The 23,585-nt window shown below is 42.2% G+C and overlaps 1 protein-coding gene across 4 annotated transcripts in view; it reads left to right on the top strand.

Annotated features, from left to right (window-relative positions):
• LOC147014321 (bifunctional 3'-phosphoadenosine 5'-phosphosulfate synthase 2-like) overlaps positions 1-22,388 on the top strand; it is a 27,793-nt gene extending 5,405 nt beyond the window's left edge. For all 4 annotated transcript variants that reach the window (XM_085852224.1, XM_085852223.1, XM_085852225.1 and 1 more), the window contains 10 exons: positions 3,659-3,894; positions 4,587-4,725; positions 9,646-9,764; positions 15,191-15,304; positions 19,076-19,187; positions 19,844-20,049; positions 20,422-20,557; positions 20,696-20,976; positions 21,617-21,849; positions 22,028-22,388. In XM_085852224.1, coding sequence (XP_085708350.1) covers positions 3,659-3,894; positions 4,587-4,725; positions 9,646-9,764; positions 15,191-15,304; positions 19,076-19,187; positions 19,844-20,049; positions 20,422-20,557; positions 20,696-20,976; positions 21,617-21,849; positions 22,028-22,169 — 1,718 coding nt within the window. In that variant the 3' untranslated portion in view covers positions 22,170-22,388. The remainder of the gene's footprint in view (positions 1-3,658; positions 3,895-4,586; positions 4,726-9,645; positions 9,765-15,190; positions 15,305-19,075; positions 19,188-19,843; positions 20,050-20,421; positions 20,558-20,695; positions 20,977-21,616; positions 21,850-22,027) is intronic.
• Positions 22,389-23,585: the final 1,197 nt, after the last annotated feature.

Here is a 23,585-nt window from a genome sequence, read left to right on the forward strand (position 1 = left end):
AGTTGAAACGAAAAGTTTTGAGTGAGGAAAAGAAGGGTTCAATTCTGGCTTTACTGGCAGAGGGATAGAGTGAGCGTCACGTTGCTTACATCCTTAAAATTTCAAAGACTGCGGTTCATAAGAACAAGTGCTAGCAGCAGACATTGGGGACAACAAAGCTACAGACTGGCAGAGGGCGAAAACGACTTTCCACTGACAGGGATGACCGCCAACTCATTCGAATGTCACTCAACAACCGTAGAATGACATCAAGTAACTGATAAAACGAATGGCAAACGGCAGCTGGGGTGAAGTGCACGGCGAGGACGGTTCGAAACAGGCTCCTCAGGGCAGGGCTGAAGTCGTGCAAAGCTAGAAAAAAGCCCTTCATCAATGAGGAGCAAAGAAGAGCCAGGCTGAGGTTTGCAAAAGACCATAAGGATTGGACCGTAGAGGACTGGAGTAAGGTCATCATCTCTGATGAATCCAATTTTCAGCTTTGCCCAACACCTGGTCATCTAATGGTTAGACCAGGGGTCTCCAACCTTTTTGGGCGGAGGGCCACAAAACCAAAGTGGTGAGGGGCGGAGGGCCGCACCCAAAAAAGGACGCTAAATTCCGGAAAAAAAATATAATTAATATGCGGAAATTTAAACAAATTAATGCTGAATATATTTTTCTTGCCACCGAATATGATAAATGAATAATCGTGTTAAAAACACATGTGTCTAATATGAATCAAAATCATAATAAAAATTACAGAACGCTTTGATCATTGACCTTGACAAATTGGTAGTATCACGGGCCGCATTGTAATCTAAACTTAATATGGCACCGCGGGCCGCATAAATCCGTCTAAGGGGCCGCATGTGGCCCGCAGGCCGTAGGTTGGAGACCCCGGGGTTAGACGGAGACCTGGAGAGGCCTACAAGCCACAGTGTCTCGCACCCACTGTGAAATTTGGTGGAGGATCAGTGATGATCTGGGGGTGCTTCAGCAAGGCTGGAATCAGGCAGATTTGTCTTTGTGAAGGACTCATGAATCAAGTCATGTACAAGGTTGTCCTGGAAGAACACTTGCTTCCTTCTGCTCTGACAATGTTCCCCAACTCTGAGGATTGGTTTTTCCAGCAGGACAATGCTCCATGCCACACAGCCAGGTCAATCAAGGTGTGAATGGAGGACCATCAGATCAAGACCCTGTCATGACCAGCCCAATCTCCTGACCTGAACCCCATTGAAAACCTCTGGAATGTGATCAAGAGGAAGATGGATGGTCACAAGCCATCAAGCAAAGCCGAGCTGCTTGAATTTTTGCGCCAGGAGTGGCATAAAGTCACCCAACAGCAATGTGAAAGACCGGTGGAGAGCATGCCAAGATCCATGAAAGCTGTGATTGAAAATCAGGGTTATTGCACAAAATATTGATTTCTGAACTCTTCCTAAGTTAAAACATTAGCATTGTGTTGTTTAAAAATGAATATGAACTTGTTTTGTTTGTATTATTTGAGGTCTGAAAACACTGAATCTTTGTTGTTATTTTGACCAGTTGTCATTTTCTGCAAATAAATGCTCTAAATGACAATCTTTTTATTTGTAATTTGGGAGAAATGTTGTCAGTAGTTTATAGAATAAAACAAAAATGTTCATTTTACTCAAACACATACCTATAAATAGTAAAACTAGAAAAACTGATAATTTTGCAATGGTCTCTTAATCTTTTCCAGAGATATAAATATATATATATATATATATATATATATATATATATATATATATATATATATATATATATATATATATATATATATATATATATATATATATATATATATATATCTTTTGATGGTGAAGAATCACAACCTTTTCAACCCTGAGCTCTCTTAGGGCTTTCGCTTCCTCCACCCTAGCCTCTCTGGAGAAAAATCCGGTCGCTCGGGTATATGGGAGTTTGAATAACGGCTGGTAAAATGGCCGTGAGGGTTCAAAGGGTTAAAAAAAAATTCACATATGGATCTTCACCAAAATCGAATCAATTTGAACTTGTCATACACCCAACCAGTCCACCAAGCTTTGTCCGAATCCCTCCATAGCTTTTTGAGATATCCTGTTCACAGACAAACAAAGAAGGGTGAATACATAACCTCCGTCCACCTTCGGTTTCCAGATGTAATTAAGTGTTTGCGTAGGAAGCTGGGATCTCAGCATTGTAAGCTCTCTACTAAAATGGGGGAAAAAAATCCAAAAGGTCAATTGCCTTGAATTTCGAAAAAATACAATTGTGGTTTTCTGAGTTATGAATAAGACTGCTGCCCTTGTTTATGAACTATTTTGCAATCGCTTGATTTAGTTTTGGTCACCTCTTCGGCCCAATGCATTTCCACGAATCCGATTCCGTACACTTGGCACGACCTCAATACTCACAGATGGGCTGTTTACTTGCATGATTGTTATACTATTCCACTGTTCAACCCTCGTTGGGCGATGCACTGTTTGAATGCACAACACACTGTTTACTTACTCAATTGTTGTATTTGTACGATTGCTGCACTACATTTGCACTTCCAATATCTGTTGACATAATTCAGCACAGAGTCTTTATGTTGCGTTTTGCTCATTACAGAGCCACCATTATGGTCCTGCTTTGTCGAGGTTTTGTGTTCAGCTCGAGTATAAGAAATGAGGAACCTTGACAGTTGCTGATAACTGCCAGATGTGTTTTATAAACAAAGGGATCCTAAGCCCTCTGTTGTTATGGGGACATTTCAAAATTTGACGGAGGAGAGATCCTCTATGAAAAGGAATAACAAGATGCGTGTATAATTAAAAAATGCATCTATATTTTATTGCTGATTGAAGATACTTGTACATTGAAAAAACAAAAAAAGAAAAAATTGTGTTTGGGGTGGGGGGGGGCAGGGTTGGAAGGATAGCTTAGTGATATGCAGACGCCTCTTTAGATGAGATGTCAAGTCTGGGTTGGAATCTTGATGCGGCTATAAACTGCCACCCTGGTATTTCGGTTGTAGGGTGAGACATCAATGTGTGTGCTGTTTGTCACATAGACGTTAAGCTGGGCTGGCAGCATTGGTCGTTCTCGGATGTTAAAGATCGTGCCGCATCTTTCACCAAGAGGAGGCGTGTCATTGCCGGCACCTTGAACAAAACAAATTACAAATCCCTTCCACTTTCAGTCAGTCCACTGTCCTGTGATGGAGTGGTGATCTGTCCAGGATTGGCGCCTTGAGAGTATGTGACCTGCGGGATTGTTATATTGAGAAAGAAAACAAAAGGACGTTTACACGGCTTGGGCTGTTGTGACGAACTCGATCGTGTAACATTTTGAATGCTCTTTGTGTATGCTTTTGCAAAGGGATATCCACCTTTTTATGATCTGCATTCCACCTGTCATAAAGGCAAGGATTGGTAGAATAATTTATTTATTACGTGTGCAAGCCAGTCGGTCTATTCATTGTTCATAAATTAATTTTGCCTTTATAGTTCATTAAAATTTCTGTGTTGTTAACAGGTAGGAAAAGTTTTGAGTTGAGAAGTTTGTAATTTAAATTTAAGCTGCTTTCCCTTTCCATCATCACCTGAGCTCTAAATTATTTGTTTTCCCTTTTAATTCTTCCAAGTGAAACGTTTCTCCACACATCCATGTCCGTCTCTGTCCGCAGGGCTCTCTGGAGCAGGTAAAACCACCATCGCTTTCGCCTTGGAGGAGATGTTGGTATCTTTGGGAATTCCTTGCTATTCCTTGGATGGAGACAACGTGAGGTTTGGGCTATGCAGGAATCTTGGCTTTTCACCCCTCGATCGTCAAGAGAACATCCGTAGAGTGGCTGAGGTTGCACGCCTCTTCGCCGATGCGGGCCTCGTCTGCCTATCTTCTTTCATCTCACCTTTCGCTCAGGTTAGGTCAGGCATGTTTACGAGACTGTCTCTAGCCTTGGGCCGAGAAAGAGGATTGAAATTCTGATTTCTCGATAATGAAAGTTTGAAACAAATGTTTGCGGGTTGCGAAAATGCTGTGAACCCAATACCTGCTTTTATCTCCTCCGTTGTTCTGTGCGTACACGTATACGGTACACGTATCCTTGCTGTTGCATGGGCTCCAGGCTCATTGGCATGTCTTCACACCTCCAAAACTTACAATTTCAGCCATTTTTTTTGTTGCTTCTCATGAACATGTTTTAGTGGGCAATTTGCCATTGCTTTTGCTTCATCTGAACCTCGTCATAGCATGCAAAGAACATCTGGACCTCATCATAGCATGCAAAGAATATTATACAGTTGTGAAGTGGTTCGAGTGAGGCTTTCTTCATCTTTTTTTTTTTTTTTTGTAACTCACCAAATTTCTTCTGAAGTTGTATAAGCATGTGAGATATAACCACACAGTTGTAGGCACAATACCCAGCCTAATGTCTCTGATGCGAACATGCCTCACTATGCAGCACCTCCTCTTTGGAACCCCATTAAAACAGCATTGGTCTTTTTATTTTGGTCATGTACATCTCTGAACCATCTAGTTATTGGTTTCTGCACTTGGAGGCAAGAATAATATGGCTGAGCTAGGCTATATTGTTTTTGTTTTTTCCCTCACAGGACCGGATCAATGCCAGAAGCATTCATCAGGCAACTGGACTGCCATTTTTTGAGATATTTGTTGATGCGCCTTTGTCTGTTTGTGAGCAAAGAGATGTAAAGGGTCTCTACAAAAGAGCCCGGGCAGGAGAAATAAAAGGTGAGGTCATTAACCAATGAAGGTGGCTTCGGTTCTACACCTACGTGCGTTGTGTGGTGGTCTGCGGTGATTCACCATGGTTATCTCTCCCCAAATTAATGATACGTTTTGACTGTGGTTTTCTGCTGAGTGAATGTGTGCTTCCTCGTGAGTGATTCAGCCACTCATTGCACTAATGATGTGCAGAGACTGTGAAAGCCCATTTTAGTTCAGAGTAGTTTGTGCTTGTGTGCCAATTTAAATGAGTTTGAAACGAGTATTTATTGAACCTCCCCCTATAGGATAGGAGAAGGCTTATTGTTGTTGCAGGGTTTGTTTCTGCAATTGGTGCTCAATTTTTTTCATGGTACCACATAGTTTCTTATACCCCTAAGTGTACTAAACCACCATTTAGAAAAGTTTTTTTTTATTTTTATCTTGCCAAAACAAAGTTTTTGCAAGATATGTTAGTCAGCTTTTATGTTTTTTTTTTTGTTTGTTTTTTTTGTTTGTTTGTTTGTCTGTAATCTCGTATAAAAAAATTCTGCAGAGCACAGTTATCATTGGAAATTTTTGTAACTTCGCATATCAGAGGCCTATAGAGGTCCCTTTCAGTGCACAAAATTTTGAAGGTCAAGGTCACTTTGTCGCAAATCAGGGGAGTCGACGAAACCCTTATTTTTTGAGTAATTTTGATCGGATCGTCTTCAAACTTCATGGGAATATAGTTCATGGTCTGGCGCTCAGATGATTAATTTTTGGTGGCGATTGGCCTTGACCTTCATGGTTAGCGCCTGAGGTCAAACATATTTGACCCCAAGGTCAAATTTTCAAGTTTTAGGAACCATATCGTGTAGTACCTCAAATTGAACACCTCGATGAGTGCTTTCTAGATATGTCAAGCTTGAGACATTATGACGTCATTTGGTGACGTTAGGAAGCAAAAGCATATTTTTCATGGTTACTCTGTAGAACGATTCTCATCGGAATCTCTCGTAGGCAGATATTCCTCAAGGAGTCGCTCCTGGTGGATAGCAGCTCTGTTCACCTCAGTGTGACCTTAAAGAAGTCACACGTGGTCACCTTTTGGCAAGATACGGGTCATCCTGCGGGTGACATTGGTTTATTTTATTTTTTCTTCCTGCTCTCAGCACTCCAAATTTCCGAGCTGTATCACGGAGTCGGCTGGAACTTTCTGAATCAAAGTTTGCATTAATAATGCGACTATAAAAAAGTATGTGTGACATTTTTTTACCTTGACCTAGTTATTAAGGTCATGACGATTGGACATTTCAACTTTTTCACCATGACTTGACTAAAGTTTATCCGATCGGAACAAAATTGCCCTCATTAGCCTAGAGCAAGGCGCATTTACACTTGATTTACGCATACCCCCTCCGAGTTAAAGGTTAAGGTGAAATGGTGGTCTGGAAAAAAATAACGTGTTTTTGGTCATCGCTCAATTTTGCCAATGCGGAATCTAAGACCGCTTGGCCTTCCAAGATGTTCTTACAACATAATAGCCAACATGCACTGATATATTGTCCATCCGATATTTCATTTGTGTGTTTGACTTACTTTTTTTGGATTGTGACTTGATAAACAAAAAACACTTTTTTGATCATAACTTGAATGATTTTCATGATGCTGAGTTTTTTTATGGGAAGATTATAGATTGGGACACATTTTCTTAATTTACATTCTATCCATAAATGTTGAAGATTTAATGTCGGACATAAAATGTCGGATGGTGGTCCGAAAAAAAAATATGACCATCATTGGATTATGGGCCAAGGGTAAGTCCCTGGTCAGGGAAGGCTTACCCTTGGCGATCGCTTTGTGATCGCATATATCTAGTTCCATATTACTTCAATGCTCTTAGGCGTGTGTAACTCGTAAATCGCATAATGCCTTTTTATATATAATAAAAGTCTAGGCTTATGGAAGAATGAGGGGAGAGGGTAAACCGGGACACGCTGACAGTGCGGCAGTGGGATACCACTTGGATGCAGAAAGAGGATCAAAATGGAGGATTGTGCTAGAAGTTAAACTTGTCTCTTGATCCGTTGACTTGCATTCCAGTTGCTCTTCACTATTCCTATTTATATTGTTGCAGTTGTCAGTCTCTTTCGGTTGCCCAGTTCAAATCCCATGAGTCACGTCAAAGTGACCGTAGAGGTCAGGTGATTCAACTGTTCCGAGTCTGATTTGACCAGTGGAACCGCTGAACCAGATAGACCTTTGCCGATAGGCGATCAGGTGACTGATATGAGACTGAGCAAACCTGAGTCACGTGATGTGATATCTCATGTAGTGGCATGGAGACCGCGACCAATCAACCCTAAATGGGACTGAATACAAACCACCAGATGAAGCCACCATGACAAACAAAATTCACCTGAGATCAAGTCTAATTTAAGAACAATAATGGCACAAGGAAGGAACAGGACAATCACAATGAAAAATCACTCAGAGTGACACTTGGCGAAAGGGAACGGCACTCAGAGCGCATACATCTGCCAGGCTGAATAGTTTACAATTTGTATGACCCTGATAGGTCGGATCTGAATCCGGACCCTAACCAAAATCGAATCGGCTTGTTCTTGTCACCCAACCAACTCTTCCACCTCGTTTTGTCACAAGTCGTCCACAACTTTTGGAGATATCATGCAATACATAGGTTTTTGTCCCCATCTCTCAATGGTGAAGAATCAGTTACGAACAATTCTCGTATCCGGATTTGAATCTTAACCAAAATTGAATCAATTAGTCCTTTTCACACACACCCAGCCAGTCCACAAAACTTTCTCTGAAATCCTTCCCTAACCTCTCAAGATATTGTGCTCTACATCGTTTTGGGCTCCATCTCTCAATGGTGAAGGATTACTTGAAAAATTCTCAACTCCAGATTTTCACCAATATTGAATCAATTAGTCCATTTCACACACCCAACCTGTCTACCAAGTTTCTGCGGAATCCATCCATAACCTCTTGAGATATCATGAAATATTGTTTTTAACCCCATCTCTCAATGGTGAAGAATCAGTTAAAAATTAAATAATTCTCGTATCCATATCTGGATTCGGATCTTCACCAAAATTGAATCGATTCTTCCTCGTGACACTCCCAACCTCTCCACCAAGTTTCGTGTTAATCCATCCATAACCTTTTGAGATATTATGCTATATATCATTTTTGGCCCGATCTCTAAATGGTGAAGAATCACCTAAAAAAATTCTCAGATCAAGATTTGGATCTTCACCAAAATTGAGCGTTGCTGTCCTTTGCTGGTCAACTACACATTCACAAAATTTCAGCACGATTGCTTGAAAACTGTGGCCAAAAATTGTGAGACAGACAGACAGACAGACAAAGACTCCAGATCAACATACTTGGCAAAAAATATTTTTCGCGAAGTAAATATCAGTCAATAATGAACAATGATAAAACCCCTTGCACTCTAAATAATACGTGGCCACGAACCAACTCGTCTACCAGCTAAGAATACTCGTTCCACCGAAACATGAAAAATGTTCATTCAAAGTGTATTTAAGCTGGAACTTGCTGCTGAGAAAGTTACCGATGTTCTAGATGTTTTCATCAGTCCCTGGGAAGGGGAAGAGTTGGTTGGATTATTACCAGCAGGGATTGTTGCTTCTCCCACAGTCACAGAAGATTGACTCACTGCAAAGGAAATGGGAATGGATGCATACATTATGAAGTTGATGACGGGTCGTCGTCATTCTGTACCAGAAGATTTTTTTCAATCCATTGAAGAAGACGAAACTCAAAACATTCGAGCAGTTAAAGAAAGTTGTCAAGGTCCGACAGGAGGATTCACTTATCCCTTTGAGAATGGACCGTACGTCATTCGTGCGGATGGCTCCATTGATGCAGTTTCGAAAAATTGACCTGAAAGTGTTCTGTTATCCGTTAGGTCCACTTCTGTGGACCTTTTCTGGCGCATATGGCATTTTACAAGGAAGACAAACAAAGACGAGCTTCTACAGCTATTGGAAAAATGAACTCTTCCAGCAGATCACTCTCCTCGGCATGCAACAAGCATATTTGATGGAATGGTGGTGCTTCAGAAGTTTCAACCTCCTCGTGGATAAATGTTTTACACATTAGCTGAAACAGTTTTGCAGATATGTACAAGTCAGGTCAGCAGAAGTGTTCACGTAGTTTTTGACGTTTCTCCGGATGTGTCCATAAAGAATCCTGAGCAAGCCAAAAAAAACAGGTGTAAGTTTTGAGGGTGTAAGATACAAGAATATTCTCCCAATGTATCCGATAAAGTTTTGGAAAAAGTTAATGGCGATTCAGTCAAATGAGACAAATCCAGTTCACAGCCAAGCTTGGGGGGTGGGGGGGTGGGGGGGTGGGCAGTGTATGTGATAGAGGGCAGCACCTGCTGGAGAATAACAAAACAAGGATGTGATATTGTTCCTGAGTTGGAGTGTTCACAGGTAGAGGCTGATACACACATGATTCTCCATGTAAAACACACAAATGGCCCAACACTTATTCATGCTGATGGTACGTACAGATGTCTTCATATTACTTCTTGGGCACGGTTATCTGCTTGCAGATGCGCACATGAAATTGGGCAAGGGGTCAAAGACCAGGATAATCAAAATCAATTTGGAAAAATCAAGCCTTTTGTCAAAATTGCATCCTCAAATTTCAAACCAGGAATTCTGCAGATCTCTGATTGAATTCTGCAGATCTCTGATGCGTGCTTTCAGTGGATGTGATTCGATTTCTGTTTTTGCTGATAAGGGACCGGTGATCGGTGCAAACAGCCATCCCACGTTTACCACTTAACACGTGATATTTCTAAAATCTTTTCTACCCTTTATTCTAGTTGGTCAAAAAACATCCACTTTTTTCCTTCACGCTTTCCTTATCCTTCTTCCTCACCCCCAACCTTTTTCCAAGGTTTTACGGGAATCGATTCGAACTATGAAAAGCCTGAAGCTTCTGACCTGGTGTTGAAAACCGGACAATCGAGTATCGCTGAGAGCCTGGATCAGGTCTTTGAAATGCTGCAGGACAAGGTGTGTGGTAAGAACTGCAGAGTGAGAGGATGTTGTACAATGTAGTGCCTGTCACTTACTGAGTTATGGAACATTCATAAATACAACAACCTTGTGATGTGCACATTTGGCTTGCTGAAACTTGTACTGCTTATGGATCAAATCTGATTAACTCATGATTCATCTTAGTCTTTGGCAATTTCACATTCATTGGAGTCAACAGCTTTTGTTTTTTTTGTCAACAATTGTTTCCAACATCATGAAGACGTGGATCCATAGAGCATGTGAATTGGCACAGTTTTCACAAACTCGCTGACTTGTCCTGACATTTGGAACTTGGTCAGGTTTCCAGCACAAAGTGGCCTACTCTTTTTCAAAAGGCACCGTGGGTTCTGTAATGTTCACGATGGAATGCGAGCAGCTGGGACAGCCGACTTAATGCCCCCTCAGCACTGCGTGCTCATTGATGCAACGTCCTGCCTTCATAGCATCAAGATGATCGTTTCGAGTTGGGTCGGGCATCAATCTCTTCCGAGAGCTCTTGAGCCCAGTCCACTAGCTTTGAGTTATCTTGTTGGCACATAAGTTGATGGACGATTGCTATTCCGAAATGTTGGTGTTCTGTGATCATTAAATCACTGAGACAGCCAGATGTTCTGGCCACAATTGTAACTATTGTGAGTGTCATAAATTGGATAGTTAACAGTTTTCTCTCGGGTTTAAATCGAGTAATAGATTTTTCATTTGTTTTGAGATTTTTTTTTTTTTATGTTGAAGGCGTCGGTCATGGGCTTGTATAGTCCTCATCGAGGCCAGGCTTTAAATGAAAGAGCTGCAATGATAGAAAAGTGAAGAAAGAGAGAATCGTCCGAGAGTTTTTGAGGAAGTGAAAAATCTGCTTTTTGAAAAAGGGAAGGTCACACGTGTTTGGAAAGACATGAGAAGGTAAAGAGTTCCAGAGTTTGGCAGTGAACGGGAAGCAACAAACGTCATGACGGCCCAACCTTGAGTTGCCAATGGGCATGCACTAATCATGTGATGTGATGTGGCTTGTCGAGTATCTTGTGGTCTCGCTAATGCCGGAGGTACACAAGCAGCATGTTCTCGGGAGCAGAAACTGAACTAATATCGATATAAAAGAGAAAGAGAGCCAACTTTGCGGCGTAATCCAGGCAGGTCGAGTTTTGAGGTCAGATTCGGAGAGTTGACGAGTCGGATTACTTTGTATTCAATTCTGTCCATCAAGTACGTGGAGCTAGAACCTCCCTAGATGTGAGAGCAGTACCGTACGCAAGGACGAATCGATCCTTTATATAGCTGAAGCAACTGTTCAGAGGAGAAGAATCTTCGACATCTGAACAGGACTCTTAGTTTCTTCGAGGCAGACTTAGCTATTTGCGTAATGCGTGGATTCCAGGATAAATTTGAAGTTAGAGTAATACCTAGTAGGTTTATTGCATCACATGGTGTAATTATGTAGCTTCCAAAGGAAATTGGAGAGTTGAGAGGAGTTTTAATGAGACACGGGATGAAATTGAGTTTTAGAAGCGTCAAACTTAACTTCATTACATTTGCCCCACTGGGAGATCTTGTCCAAATCCGAATTTAAAGGGGTGGCTGTGATGAAAGGAGATGTAGATCGAGTGAGGGAAGATGGGGCAGATGGGAAAGACATGGAGGAATGTAATGTTGAGTCATCAGCATACGAGTGCATTTGGTTATGTGTAGAAAAAAGGTGGTCATTGATAAAAAGAAGGAAGAGTGTTGGAGATGAGACAGAACCCTGAGTGACACCACTGTTTATAAGGAAGGAGGGAGTTGTTTAACCATCAACAATTACAGAGATAAAATGGTCGGAGAAAAAGCTCGATACGAGAGAGCAGAGTGAAGGAGGAAAGCCAAAAGAGGGAAGCTTAGATATCAGACCCCGATGCTAATTCTGTCAAAGGCTTTTGAGATAAAGGCCTATAATAAAGGATTCCCCAAATGGGGAAAAGAATTTCAAAGGCTTTGGAAATAGTACAAGTCAGAGCAATATGACAGTCGTTGGAAGGATTTTGAATGATCACCTGTCCTTAAAATAGGCTGTACTGAGGCATATTTCCAGGAAATAGGAAAAGTTTGGGTTTTTGTACAAAAACGAAACAAAAGAGCAAGCACGGGTGCAAGTTCAGAAGCACATTCCTTCGAGACACTAGGAGAAATGCCATCTTGTGTCCAGAGAGGAGTACTTTTTTGACCTGCATGAAAAGGGATTATAGGGAGGGGCATAGGATTGGTAAGGGGTACATCAGGGGAGTTGGAATGTTTGAGTCATCCAATGTGGAAATGGAGGAGAAAAGAGAAGCATAAATAATTGCTTTATCAGTCGTGAGACTGCGATCGTATCGTTGGAATGGAAGAGCGGAGGAAAGGGAAGGATACTTTTAGCTAAGGACCAGAAAAGTCTGTTCGTGGAAGAAGATGAGAGGTTGTCACGTATATTTTGAATAAAGGAATGATTTTCTTCATTAATAACACGTTTGCAATGATTTCTGGCAGATGCAGTCAGGAAGCTGAATGCCAGTCGGAGGAAGAAGAGTTTTTCCATGTCCGATACGCCACATCCCTTGCAGGAATGGCCGCAGAGCAGGAATTATTGAACCAACAATTGGTAGGGGAGATAGACTTGAAAGCGAAGGGCATATAAGACTCTATTCCTGCAACAATAATTTCAGCTACATGTTCAGCAGAAATGGAGGCATTGCCCAAGGAGAAATGGAGGCATTTCTTCCCAGGGAAAGTAAGAGTAGAAGTTCCATAGAAGAATAGCATTTAGAAGAAAGTAAGAATAGAAGGCCAGTCCAGGCAGTATAGTACGAAGATTTCGACCACTCCCTGTGGTGTACATTGGAGTCTCCTAAATTGAGGAATTCTGCTCGAGGGTGTGAGGATATCATGGCCTCATGACAGGAATTAAGTTAGTCAAAGAAAGTTTATAAAGTTTGCCGAATTCGAAGAGCAGGAAGTGAAACAGTAAAATAGTGATGGTTGAGAGTCAAATCCAAAATGACAAAGTTTTCGAGATTCAAGGTCCACAAGGCATACACAACAACAGGTGTGTTGACGTTGGAATAGGCACAGACTCCTCCTTTGAAGCGGAATGGTGAGTGAAGATTGTCGTTCAAAATGTTGAAAGGATTAAGGAGAACATCATGTGACAGTTGGGTTTCCGAGAGAAGCAAGATATGAAGAGGTACTATTCGAAGAGAGACCATGAATGTTGGTGAAATTAATTTTAAAAAGTCACGTTGATTCAAAAGGCAAGGGTTCCAGAGTCAACATTCCTTAAAAAGGCAAGGGTTCAGAGTCAAAACCACCTCGGTCAACATGTGGGAGGGACTTCATCATATTTAATTGGAGGTTTATGAGGAAAGAGAGAATGTAAAGGTATGGAGTGAAAATGAGTAAGAAAAGTGTATGATGTTTGTTTTTGAGAAAGAGAAAACAGCGAGCCCAGAGACAGAAAGTAAGATAAGCAATCTTGACACGGAGGGTATAAAATGTTTCCAGGCACCGCATTTAACGCTCCTAAGGCCTCAGTCACATTTGGCACGGCGGCCGTAGGGTCTACAAAATCTACGGCCACGAGCAATTATAGGGCGGCCGCAGTATTTCCACGGTCACACAATGTAGCAGTCACATATGTTTTTATTTTTCGGGGAGCCGCACGGGGTATTTAGAAATTGTGGAGACCGAAAACGTGGGGGTGCCGTACGGTCTTTCATTTGATGTCGCACGGTGACCTTAGGGCGTCCCTGCGGCAGCCATATAATTTTCAAGGCAGATGCAAGGTTCCCGCAAGGTGACCGCAGGGGGGGTCTGAAGGCGAACGAGCGGCCAGATGGATGGTAACGAGTGGGTATATATACCAGTTATTTTTTTACTGAAATAAAAATAAAACAGTTTGGAATATACCAGGATATATAACTGAATATACCATAACTATAATATATATATATATATATATATATATATATATATATATATATATATATGTATATATCTGAATATACCAGTTCGGAGTATAGGCAAACACCTATACTCCGATCTCTAGCAGTAGCGCACGGTGGACGCACGGTCGATGCAGACTGCCATGGAGGCCGTACGTAGGATGCACAGCAGGCGTAGGGGACCCGTGCGTCGACCCTGGGTTGCCCACAGGTAGTCACACAGACCGCAAGGCCACCGTACGGTGAACACAGGGACGCCTTAGGACTACCCTACGGCGACCATGGAAATAGTGCGGCCGCCGTAATTTTTTGGGGGTTGGCAAAATTCATTTTTCATTGATAAGAGCCTACGGCAGCCGCACGAATAACGCAAGCCCACCGTACGCCCTACGTACGGTCGACGTGGAACACATCTACGTCACAGCTTGGCTTGTCGAATTGCTACGGCCAACGTAGAAATGAAAAAAGTTATAACTCCGCGCTATAATTCCACGGCAACCCCTACGGCCTGTAAAAGATAGCCATATGGCGTAGGGCCACCCTGAGGCCACCTCAGAAACTCTGTGGCCACCGCACGTTTCTGTCAATTCAGGGGGGGGTACGGCCGCCGTATCCTCGCCGTAGAGCAAATGTGACTTAGGCTTAAGTCAGAATGGTAGGACTTCCCTGGGTGGTTGCTGTCTACAACTTACTACCTAAAGAACCGGTCCACCCGGAAGGGTGTTTTTTAGAATACACAATCTGCCTACTGGATGGCCATTGGCTCCCGATGGGAGCTCATCTGCCCTTTAACAGGCGTTGTTTTTCATCCTGTTAGGTATCACAGTCACCCTCCCCAGTGGCGAGCCAGTGAGGGTAGTCGGTTTCGTCAACAACTGCCCAACCAAGCGGCAGTTAGCACTTGGTTACACGTTACCAGTGGCATTTGAGAGACTGACCTGACTTGAAAATTGATGCAGGCTTTATAAACTCTCACTGTAAAGGTTAGTGTTGGTAAAGCCCGTATCTTACCGGTATTGATGTTTGGAATCAAAACGTGGACAATGTGGATCGAAGATGTAAACATAATGGAAATAACTGATGAGAATGATGCAATTGATGAATGTCTGTATTTAGAAATCAGGAATAGATTTTAAAAATCAATACTGGTGAATCAGACCCAAGGAAGAGAAGAGTTGGTTGGTATGATCATGATCAGGTGTGACAGGTCAGAAGATGAAGCTGTAAAGAAAGCAATCAAGGTCTTGGTAGAAGTAAGAAAGCTGAGAGGATGTCCAAAAGGTCATGGATTGAAAATGTCAAGAAAGATATGGAATGTTTGGGTTTGTACGAAACTGACACAATGGATAGATCACCATCATTTGACCAACCCCCTGAAAAAATGGGGAAATGACCGTCAAACTTTAGTTGTTGTTGTTGTTGTTGTTGTTTGAGTGTTTTATGTTCATGTTTTAGGACATCGTGCCAAGAGCTGCCATCGAAGAGGTTCGGGAACTCTTTGTCTCAGAGAACCAGCTTGATGAAAAGATGCTCGAAGCAAGAGCTCTTCCGCAGCTATACATATCAAAGGTTAGTTACATTTGATCTGTAATACCCCTTTCATACGACAATATATCGGAGGTAAATCCGATTCTACCCCATCGCTACCTCCGCAAATTCAGAGCTTTCACCCGACACCTTTGTTCCCATGGAGAAAGGAATTTTTAGGGCTTGATACCTACCCCAGGGTATTTTAACCCTGCTCAGAACCAGAGTTATCTCTGAGGTATTAGATGCATTGTGAAATGAGCGGGGTTTACTTATCTGTGGGTAAAGGTTTACGTAATAGTGTGTGGTCAAAGTTCAAAAAATAATTGTTTACTGGCGCTCAGTCAACATGTAGTATGTTATCGCCAAAGCCACGGACAACACAAGCGCAACAACAAATTGCTGCTGGCTTTAAAAGCCTCAAGCAGTGCTCTTAAGTATTTTTAATATTTGAAGCTGTTGCCAGCATCGTCTAATCTGACTGGGCCACCACCTCCTTCGTCGGAAAATCTTAAAAATCAAGAGAAAAACTGCAAGTGTAGCTTTGGAAACTGATGCCATTTTCTATGTTGTGACAGTACTGCGAATGTGGCCACTCTAAAGCAGAGCATTGTGGGTCCAATTCACAGGATGGTAATCACAGATGCATAGTTTGAAAAAGCACTGAAATACCCCGGGAAAGCTTGTCCCACGTTCGGCAAACCAGGGAGTTCGTGAAACTGATGTGAAAGGGATGGAAGGGTAAAGAACCCTCAAGGGGAAGGAATCCCCTCCACCCCCAGGTAAGAATACCCTGGGGTAAGCAGTGTGCAGTGTGAAACACGTATAACTGTATTAATAGAATTAGCGGACACCCTCTCCCTCCGGTCAGGAGTGTATGTGCCGGCCCAACGAACGTGGATGGCCACATCTTGTCCAGGGAGTCAACGAAACATGAAATTGTCAAAGACGGCACCGCAGTCAATATAATAAACATTAGGATAGTCACGAGGTGAGGAATATGAAAATGAGGAAAGCGTGTGATTTTCTGCACCACCTAGATGGACCGTTGTTTGCTGATGGGGATAGACGTGATAGCAATACACATAAATAATGTTGCTGGGAAAAAGGGGCACACCCAATTGGTCTGTGCCACAACCAATCGACGAGTGAAGGGAAAAACTGGCGCACCCGATTGGTAAAACAAATCATTGTCACGACAAATCGACGAGTGAATATTGCTGACATAGCTACAGCAACACAACCTCGATTTATTACAGTAGATTGAGTTGTTAGATATTCTCAAAACATTGTGCACACACTTATCAACCATCCTCCTTCACTTACGAATGCAACATATTGAGTCGTGAATAAGTTTGTCTTTATGAAATACATGTACAGTACCAAGTGCAGGTCCGATTTTATTACCTCTGCCACCAAAGGTGGATTCCTGTCTGTCTGTCTTTATCTGTCTGTGAACAGGATATTTCAAAAAGTTGTGGACAGGTTCAGATGAAGTTTGGTGGAGAATTTGAGTTGTGTGACTAGGCCAAAATTTGATTTTGGTGAAGACCTGGATCTGTTTCCTGACACTAAAAAATTTTTCAGTGATTCTTCACCATTGAGAGATCAGGCCAAAATTGATAGACTATACAGCACAATGTCTTAAAAGGTTATGGACGGATTTGTATGAAGCATTGGGTCTCTCACTCTCTCACCGCAGACAGGTCGGTGGTCTTTCTGTCTTCTACAGTCTCCTCTCCAGTCTCCCCCCCCCCCCGCTTTCTCTGTGATTTGTCCCCACCACATTTCCGCAGAGCGCTCAAGGTCTGCCAACAAACCCCTTCTGGTAAAACTACCAAAATCACGAATCACTGCTCACATTCACTCTCATTTCTCTTTTTCCCCGCCTTTGGAATAAACTCCCTCACTCTATTCAATCCCATTCTTCCCTCCATGCCTTCAAAACAGCTGTTCACTACCACCTCTTATCATCCCCCATCCAAATCTTCAATCTTGTCTACCCCCGTTCATCCACCCAAGCCCACCTCCTTCAAATTCCCTGCTTTCCTTCCTGAAAGTCCCTGTAATGTCCATCTTGTATTCCCCATGTTCCCCGCCCCATCCCTCTCCCTTCCACAGATCTCAAAATGTCTCTGTTCCCCACTGTTTTGTCCTTCCTTCTCCCGCCCCTCTTGTCTCATGCCCCCCCTTGCTGTGCGTTCTGTGTTAGCTCTCATACGAGCTTCGACAAGGTATACAAAAAAAATATTTAAAATAAGCCAATGTCACCCTCAGGGTGACCCGTATCTTGCCAAAAGGTGACCACGTGTGACTTCTTCAAGGTCACACTGAGGTGAACAGAGCTGCTATCCACCAGGAGCGACTCATTGAGGAATATCTGCCTACGAGAGATTCCGACGAGAATCGTTCTACAGAGTAACCATGAAAAATATGCGTTTGCCTCATAACGTCACCAAATGATGTCATAATGTCTCAAGCTTGGCATATCTAGAAAGCACTCATTGAGGTGTTCAATTTGAGGTATGACACGATATGGTTCCTAAAACTTGAAAATTTGACCTTGGGGTCAAATATGTTTGACCTTAGGCGCTAACCATGAAGGTCAAGGCCAATCGCCACCAAAAATTAATCAGCTGAGCGCCAGACCATGAACTATATTCCCATGAAGTTTGAAGACGATCCGATCAAAATTACTCAAAAATAAGGGTTTCGTCGACTCCCCTGATTTGCGACAAAGTGACCTTGACCTTGACCTTGACCTTCAAAATTTTATGTGCTGAAAGGGACCTCTATAGGCCTCTGATATGCGAAGTTACAAAAATTTCCAATGATAACTGTGCTCTGCAGAATTTTTTTTACGTGACTACTGACAAACAAAAAATAAAATTTTCATGAAAAATCCGTTTTTTCGTCATGACGTCATCAAATGACGTCATAGCGTCAAACTTTTGACAGATCTGGAAAGCACTTATCAAGTGCTTTCATATGAGGTATTACTCGATATGGTATCTAAGATTTCAAAATTTGACCTTGGGGTCAAATATGTTTGACCTTAGGTGCTAACCATGAAGGTCAAGGCCAATTGCCACCAAAAATTAATCAGCTGAGCGCCAGACCATGAACTATATTCCCATGAAGTTTGAAGACGATCTGATCAAAATTACTCAAAAAAATAAGGGTTTCGTCGACTCCCCTGATTTGCGACAAAGTGACCTTGACCTTTGACCTTGACCTTCAAAATTTTGTGCACTGAAAGGGACCTCTATAGGCCTCTGATATGCGAAGTTACAAAAATTTCCAATGATAACTGTGCTCTGCAGAATTTTTTATATGTGATTACAGACAAACAAACAAACAAACAAAACAGAAAAAAAACATACAAGCTGACTAACATATCTTGCAAAAACTTCGTTTTGGCAAGATAAAAAACTCATGGTGGAGAGGTTTGGGTGTGTGACGAGGATGAATCATTTTGATTTTGGTGAAGATCCGGATAAAATAATTTTTAAATATTTATGGTGAGTCTTCACCTTTGAGAGATGGGGCCAAAAAAACGATATATAACATATTTCAAAAAGTTGTGGATGAGTTGTGATAAAACTAGATGTACGAGTTGTTTCGGTGACGAGAATAAGCCAATTTGATGTTGGTTCAAGTCCGGATCCAAATCTGGCCTATTGGTGGGAAACAAAACGTAAACTGTTCAGCCTGGCAGAGGTATGTGCTTTAGCAAATGCCGTTCTAGTTTCTCATTGTTATCTACATCAATCATATCCTTTTCATCGTGTTTTTTTTTTTGCCTCTTTCAAGCTGGACGTTCAGTGGTTACAGGTGTTGAGCGAAGGCTGGGCTACACCTCTCACCGGTTTCATGAGGGAACGCCAGTATCTCCAAGCTCTTCACTTTGGCTGTCTTCTGGACAGTATGTGATGGCGAGAATCTTGCTCTCTGCCTCTTATTTTACGTTTATTTGTAGTTTACTTACAAGGGGTTGTTGAAAAGTAATGCCGCCTCTTTTTTTTTTTTTTTGCTCCAAAACAAGTGAAGATATTCGAATGAAACGGACAGATGCAAACAAAGATGGGTGTTCTTTAAGTTTGGCGACGAGATGAAATTCCAATGGAGCCAAGTTGGGGCTAGTGATCCTTTGAGGGAGTACTCCATTGACTGTCTCTTGCTCTCAGGATCGTAATGGTGCACCCCACTCATCTTTAGTCATCCCATCTCCAGTCAGTCATCCATACTCTCATCTCCAGCGCTTCACAGCAGTTGCAACATCGTGTTGCCCTCTGCCTTCTTAACTGACATAGCACAGACATCTAGTGTCAGAATCATGAAACTTTGCACCAGTGGGGGGAAGAGTCTTTGTGCGGACTGTGCTTTGTTTCATTTGAATATCTTTACCTGTTTTGGAGATAAAGAATGGGAGGTAGTACTTTTCAACACCCCCTCATACCCTACCCGAGTTTACGATGCAGATTCTGAACCAAATCCTCGTCTCCCACTTCATCCCTTTTCACTGTGAGCTTACACACTAATGGATTACTACTTTGTCTTGCTTCTTGCCACCCTTTGCAGACAGAGTGACAAACCTGTCCATTCCTATTGTACTCCCAATTTCTTTGGCTGACAAGGAGCGACTCGCAGGCCAGCAGGCCGTAGCTCTGTGGTTTGAGGATCGTCCACTTGCAATCCTTTGTAACCCGGAAATATTTGCCCATCGCAAGGAGGAACGAGTTGCTCGTGTCTGGGGTACAACCAATGCAAAGCATCCTCACATCAAGGTGCTTTGCGCAGAAATATAATTTTTGTTGTGCTTTGTCATACGCCAAGTACCATGATCAATATTTACTGAAAAAAAAACGTTAATGCTAATCATCTTGAGACAGCAAAACTTTTCCTCGGATGATTTATTATTTTGCAATACCATGAATGAAAGGTAGACATCCCAGAACTGTCATGGCTGTTGTGTTGCAACCACATAAAGGGGCGAAACATTCCAATGCCAAATTGAATTGCAGGGAATTGTCTGCCTTTTCATCTCTTTATTTTAGTTGGCATGCACTTAACCGCAAGGCCAGGCAGATCATTTTGGGTCTTTGCCAATCCATTTTGTAGATTGGTGTTTAGTGATCTTCGTGCCTATATGTCTCCAGATGGTTATGGAAAGTGGCGATTGGCTCATGGGTGGTGACTTAGAGGTGCTGGGCAGGATCCAGTGGGGAGATGGTGTAGACGAGTACCGCCTTACCCCTCTGGAGATCCGCGCCAAGTGTCGTGAAGCAAATGCAGGTGCCTTTATCCAATTCTTCCATTCTCTGCTTTACATGAAGAGTAGAAAACGGGAGAACATGAGAAAACGCTTAGCCTTGTTATTTTACTTCTCATTACATCAAAGTTCTCCCTCCTTCGTGCCACATTTACCCTCAGATGCAGTCTTTGCATTCCAGCTGCGAAACCCTGTGCACCAGGGACATGCTCTGCTCATGGCAGAAACGCGACGTTCACTCGTTCAACGTGGATACACTAGGCCTTTGCTGCTGCTGCACCCGCTGGGTGGCTGGACCAAGGCAGATGATGTCCCATTAGCCATTCGCCTGCAGCAGCACGCAGCTGTTCTGGCAGCTGAAGGAACAGATGGAGGACTTGACCATTCATCCACCTTATTGGCTGTGTTTCCTTCCCCAATGCTCTATGCTGGTCCCACTGAGGTGACATAGGAGGGAGGTTTTTTATTTTGTTGTTTATTAAGATTTGAGTTGGTTTTATTCCCGAACCCACTATAAATGTCTGATTGGTGTTTCCTCCCTCCAATGAACATTCAGCCTGGTTTTTTTTATATGGAAATTGCCCAAAACAAGACATAAAGCCACTCTGTTTCTACCAGTCCTTCACTTTGGCCTCTATTTATTTATTGCAGTAGATTTATTACTGGTGTCGTTTGTGAAGAGGAGGTGAGTTTTGGCTGGTAGCCTGAACAAATTGCAAATTCCTGCCCAAATCTCTTTCAGGAATATGCCAGGCTTGGCTAACTGGCTCTTGAAAGACATAGGCTGAAATAATTTCTCCCAGCTGACTCCACAAAATGATGACAATAATTTGGGCTGTTGAAGAAATAGTAGTAGGTGTAACTCCTTTCTTTCAGTGTTTTTTTTTTTTTTTTCAGCTGAGCACATGAGCAAAATTTCATCCTTTTTGACACCCTATGTTGTGTTTTTTAAAACCTCAAACATCCAATTTGGGGATGATGATTCCTGCTTCATACTTAGCTTTTGTGAACCAGTTTAAGCATATTTTCCAAGCCAACAAAAATGTGTTCATGCCCTTCATTTTATTCCTCTTCCACCCCAGGTTCAGTGGCATTGCCGTGCCCGAATGATTGCCGGTGCGAATTTCTACATTGTAGGCCGAGATCCCGCCGGCATGCCCCATCCAGAACAAGGCCATGGCGATCTCTACGACCCAACCCATGGTTCCCGTGTACTTGCAATGGCACCGGGCCTCACCCGCCTCGAAGTGTTGCCATTTCGTGTCGCAGCTTACGACCGGTGCAACCGCCGCATGGCTTTCTACGAGCCAGAGAGGTGACGGTCCATTTTGGTTACAGAATGAAACCAACAATATTCCTCATCCTCCTGAAATGAAATGTTAATTTGTTTGTGCTTTCAATGTGTGGGAAATGTTTACAAACCACTTATCGTTTGCTGTTCTCGTTATAACCCACCAATCACCCCAACCTTTTCTATCCTATCCCGTGCACAGGAAGGAAGATTTTGAGTTCATCTCCGGCACACGGATGCGGGCCTTGGCACGTAGTGGCCAAACTCCTCCGCAGGGTTTCATGGTGCCAGAGGCCTGGGATGTTTTAGCTAGATACTACCAGAGTCAGGGGAAGGATGAATGAAGGAGACATGCTGCTGTTTTTGTTCTTCCTCTTGTTTGTCCTACTCTCACCATTCCCTCCTCTGGTTGGTTTAAGTAATAAATTTAAAAATCTGAATGCCTGCAATCAAAAGACATCTAGTTAATTGCATGTAACTTTTGTCACCAATATGTGGACACAAAATAGCATTTGATATTTTATAAACTTCACCTTCTTGTATGAAATAAACTTGCAACTTCATTTATGACTTTTTTACACATTCCACTTTCTCATGGTTGAATTATAACTCAACAACGGGTTGCATAAGTTTTACTGCATAAAAAGATTATGTCCATTCAGCACAGCTCAGTTGTGTTTTGTTTTTGGGGGTCTTGGTTACATTCACTTTTGCATTGACATGAACCATGAGTAGTCTTGGTACAACTACATAAGTGTTGCGTTCATTCAAAATGATTGCGTTGTACTGTACTCGGAGAATCGATTAAAAATGATACAAATATGCACAAGCATCGTGAATATTGCTAGTTTTAAAAATCATTCCTAAGAATGAACACAAACATAATCCTGATATGCATTGTTACTCGATATTAATTACGGTACCGAAGGATACCCTATTGTTTTTGTTCAGATTAATTGACCTCACCGAAGGAGAGGGTATTGCATTTGGGTCCGTTTGTTTGTTTGTCTGCACAGAAATTTTGTGCTTCTCTCCAACTGCTTGTCGGATTGACGAAATATTCACCATAGGTGCGACTACTCATGCAGAATGTTTTAATGATAATTGTGGTGTCGCAGCCATGTTGGAAAAACTTTGGACCTCTGTATCTCTAAAACCGCACCAAGGGAAAAATTGAAACTTGGCACACAGCAAGTACTCATGAGGAATGTGTGATTTCTTAAAAAAAGATTTTTAATGATGTCATAGGTTCCTTCGTTATGACATCATAATTGCAGATGTAGAACGCTACATCTGATCAGTATGAAAATTTCAGGGTCATCTAGGGATAAAATTGTCAACAAAAACATTTTTATGACCTCATTGGTCACGTGATTTGGCAGCCATATTGTTTTTTTTTTTTTTTAACCTTCTAAAATCTTCTCTGAAGTGGCTGAACAGATCGAGGCCAAACGTTACACGTATAACTGCCGATCCATGAGGAACAAAAGGTTCAAACATGATGTCATAGGTCATAGTTTGACAGCCATATTGGATTTACCCAAAAACCTCTAAAAAATCATCTTTTCCAGAACGGCTGGACAGATCGAGGGGAAACTTCACACAAATGTTCCCCAGACCTTGGGTGTACAAGTTTAAGGAATAATTGATAGGTCACATGGTTTGGCAGCCATATTCGTCATCACTGCCAGCAGTTTTAAAGTGGCAGTTCTAACTATGTCTCTTATTTATTACATAACATGCCACACAAAACTACATAA

Source organism: Eptatretus burgeri, chromosome 13 (genome assembly GCF_056783735.1).
Source record: "Eptatretus burgeri isolate ZD-2024b chromosome 13, Ebu_testis_v1, whole genome shotgun sequence".
NCBI lineage: Eukaryota > Metazoa > Chordata > Myxini > Myxiniformes > Myxinidae > Eptatretus > Eptatretus burgeri.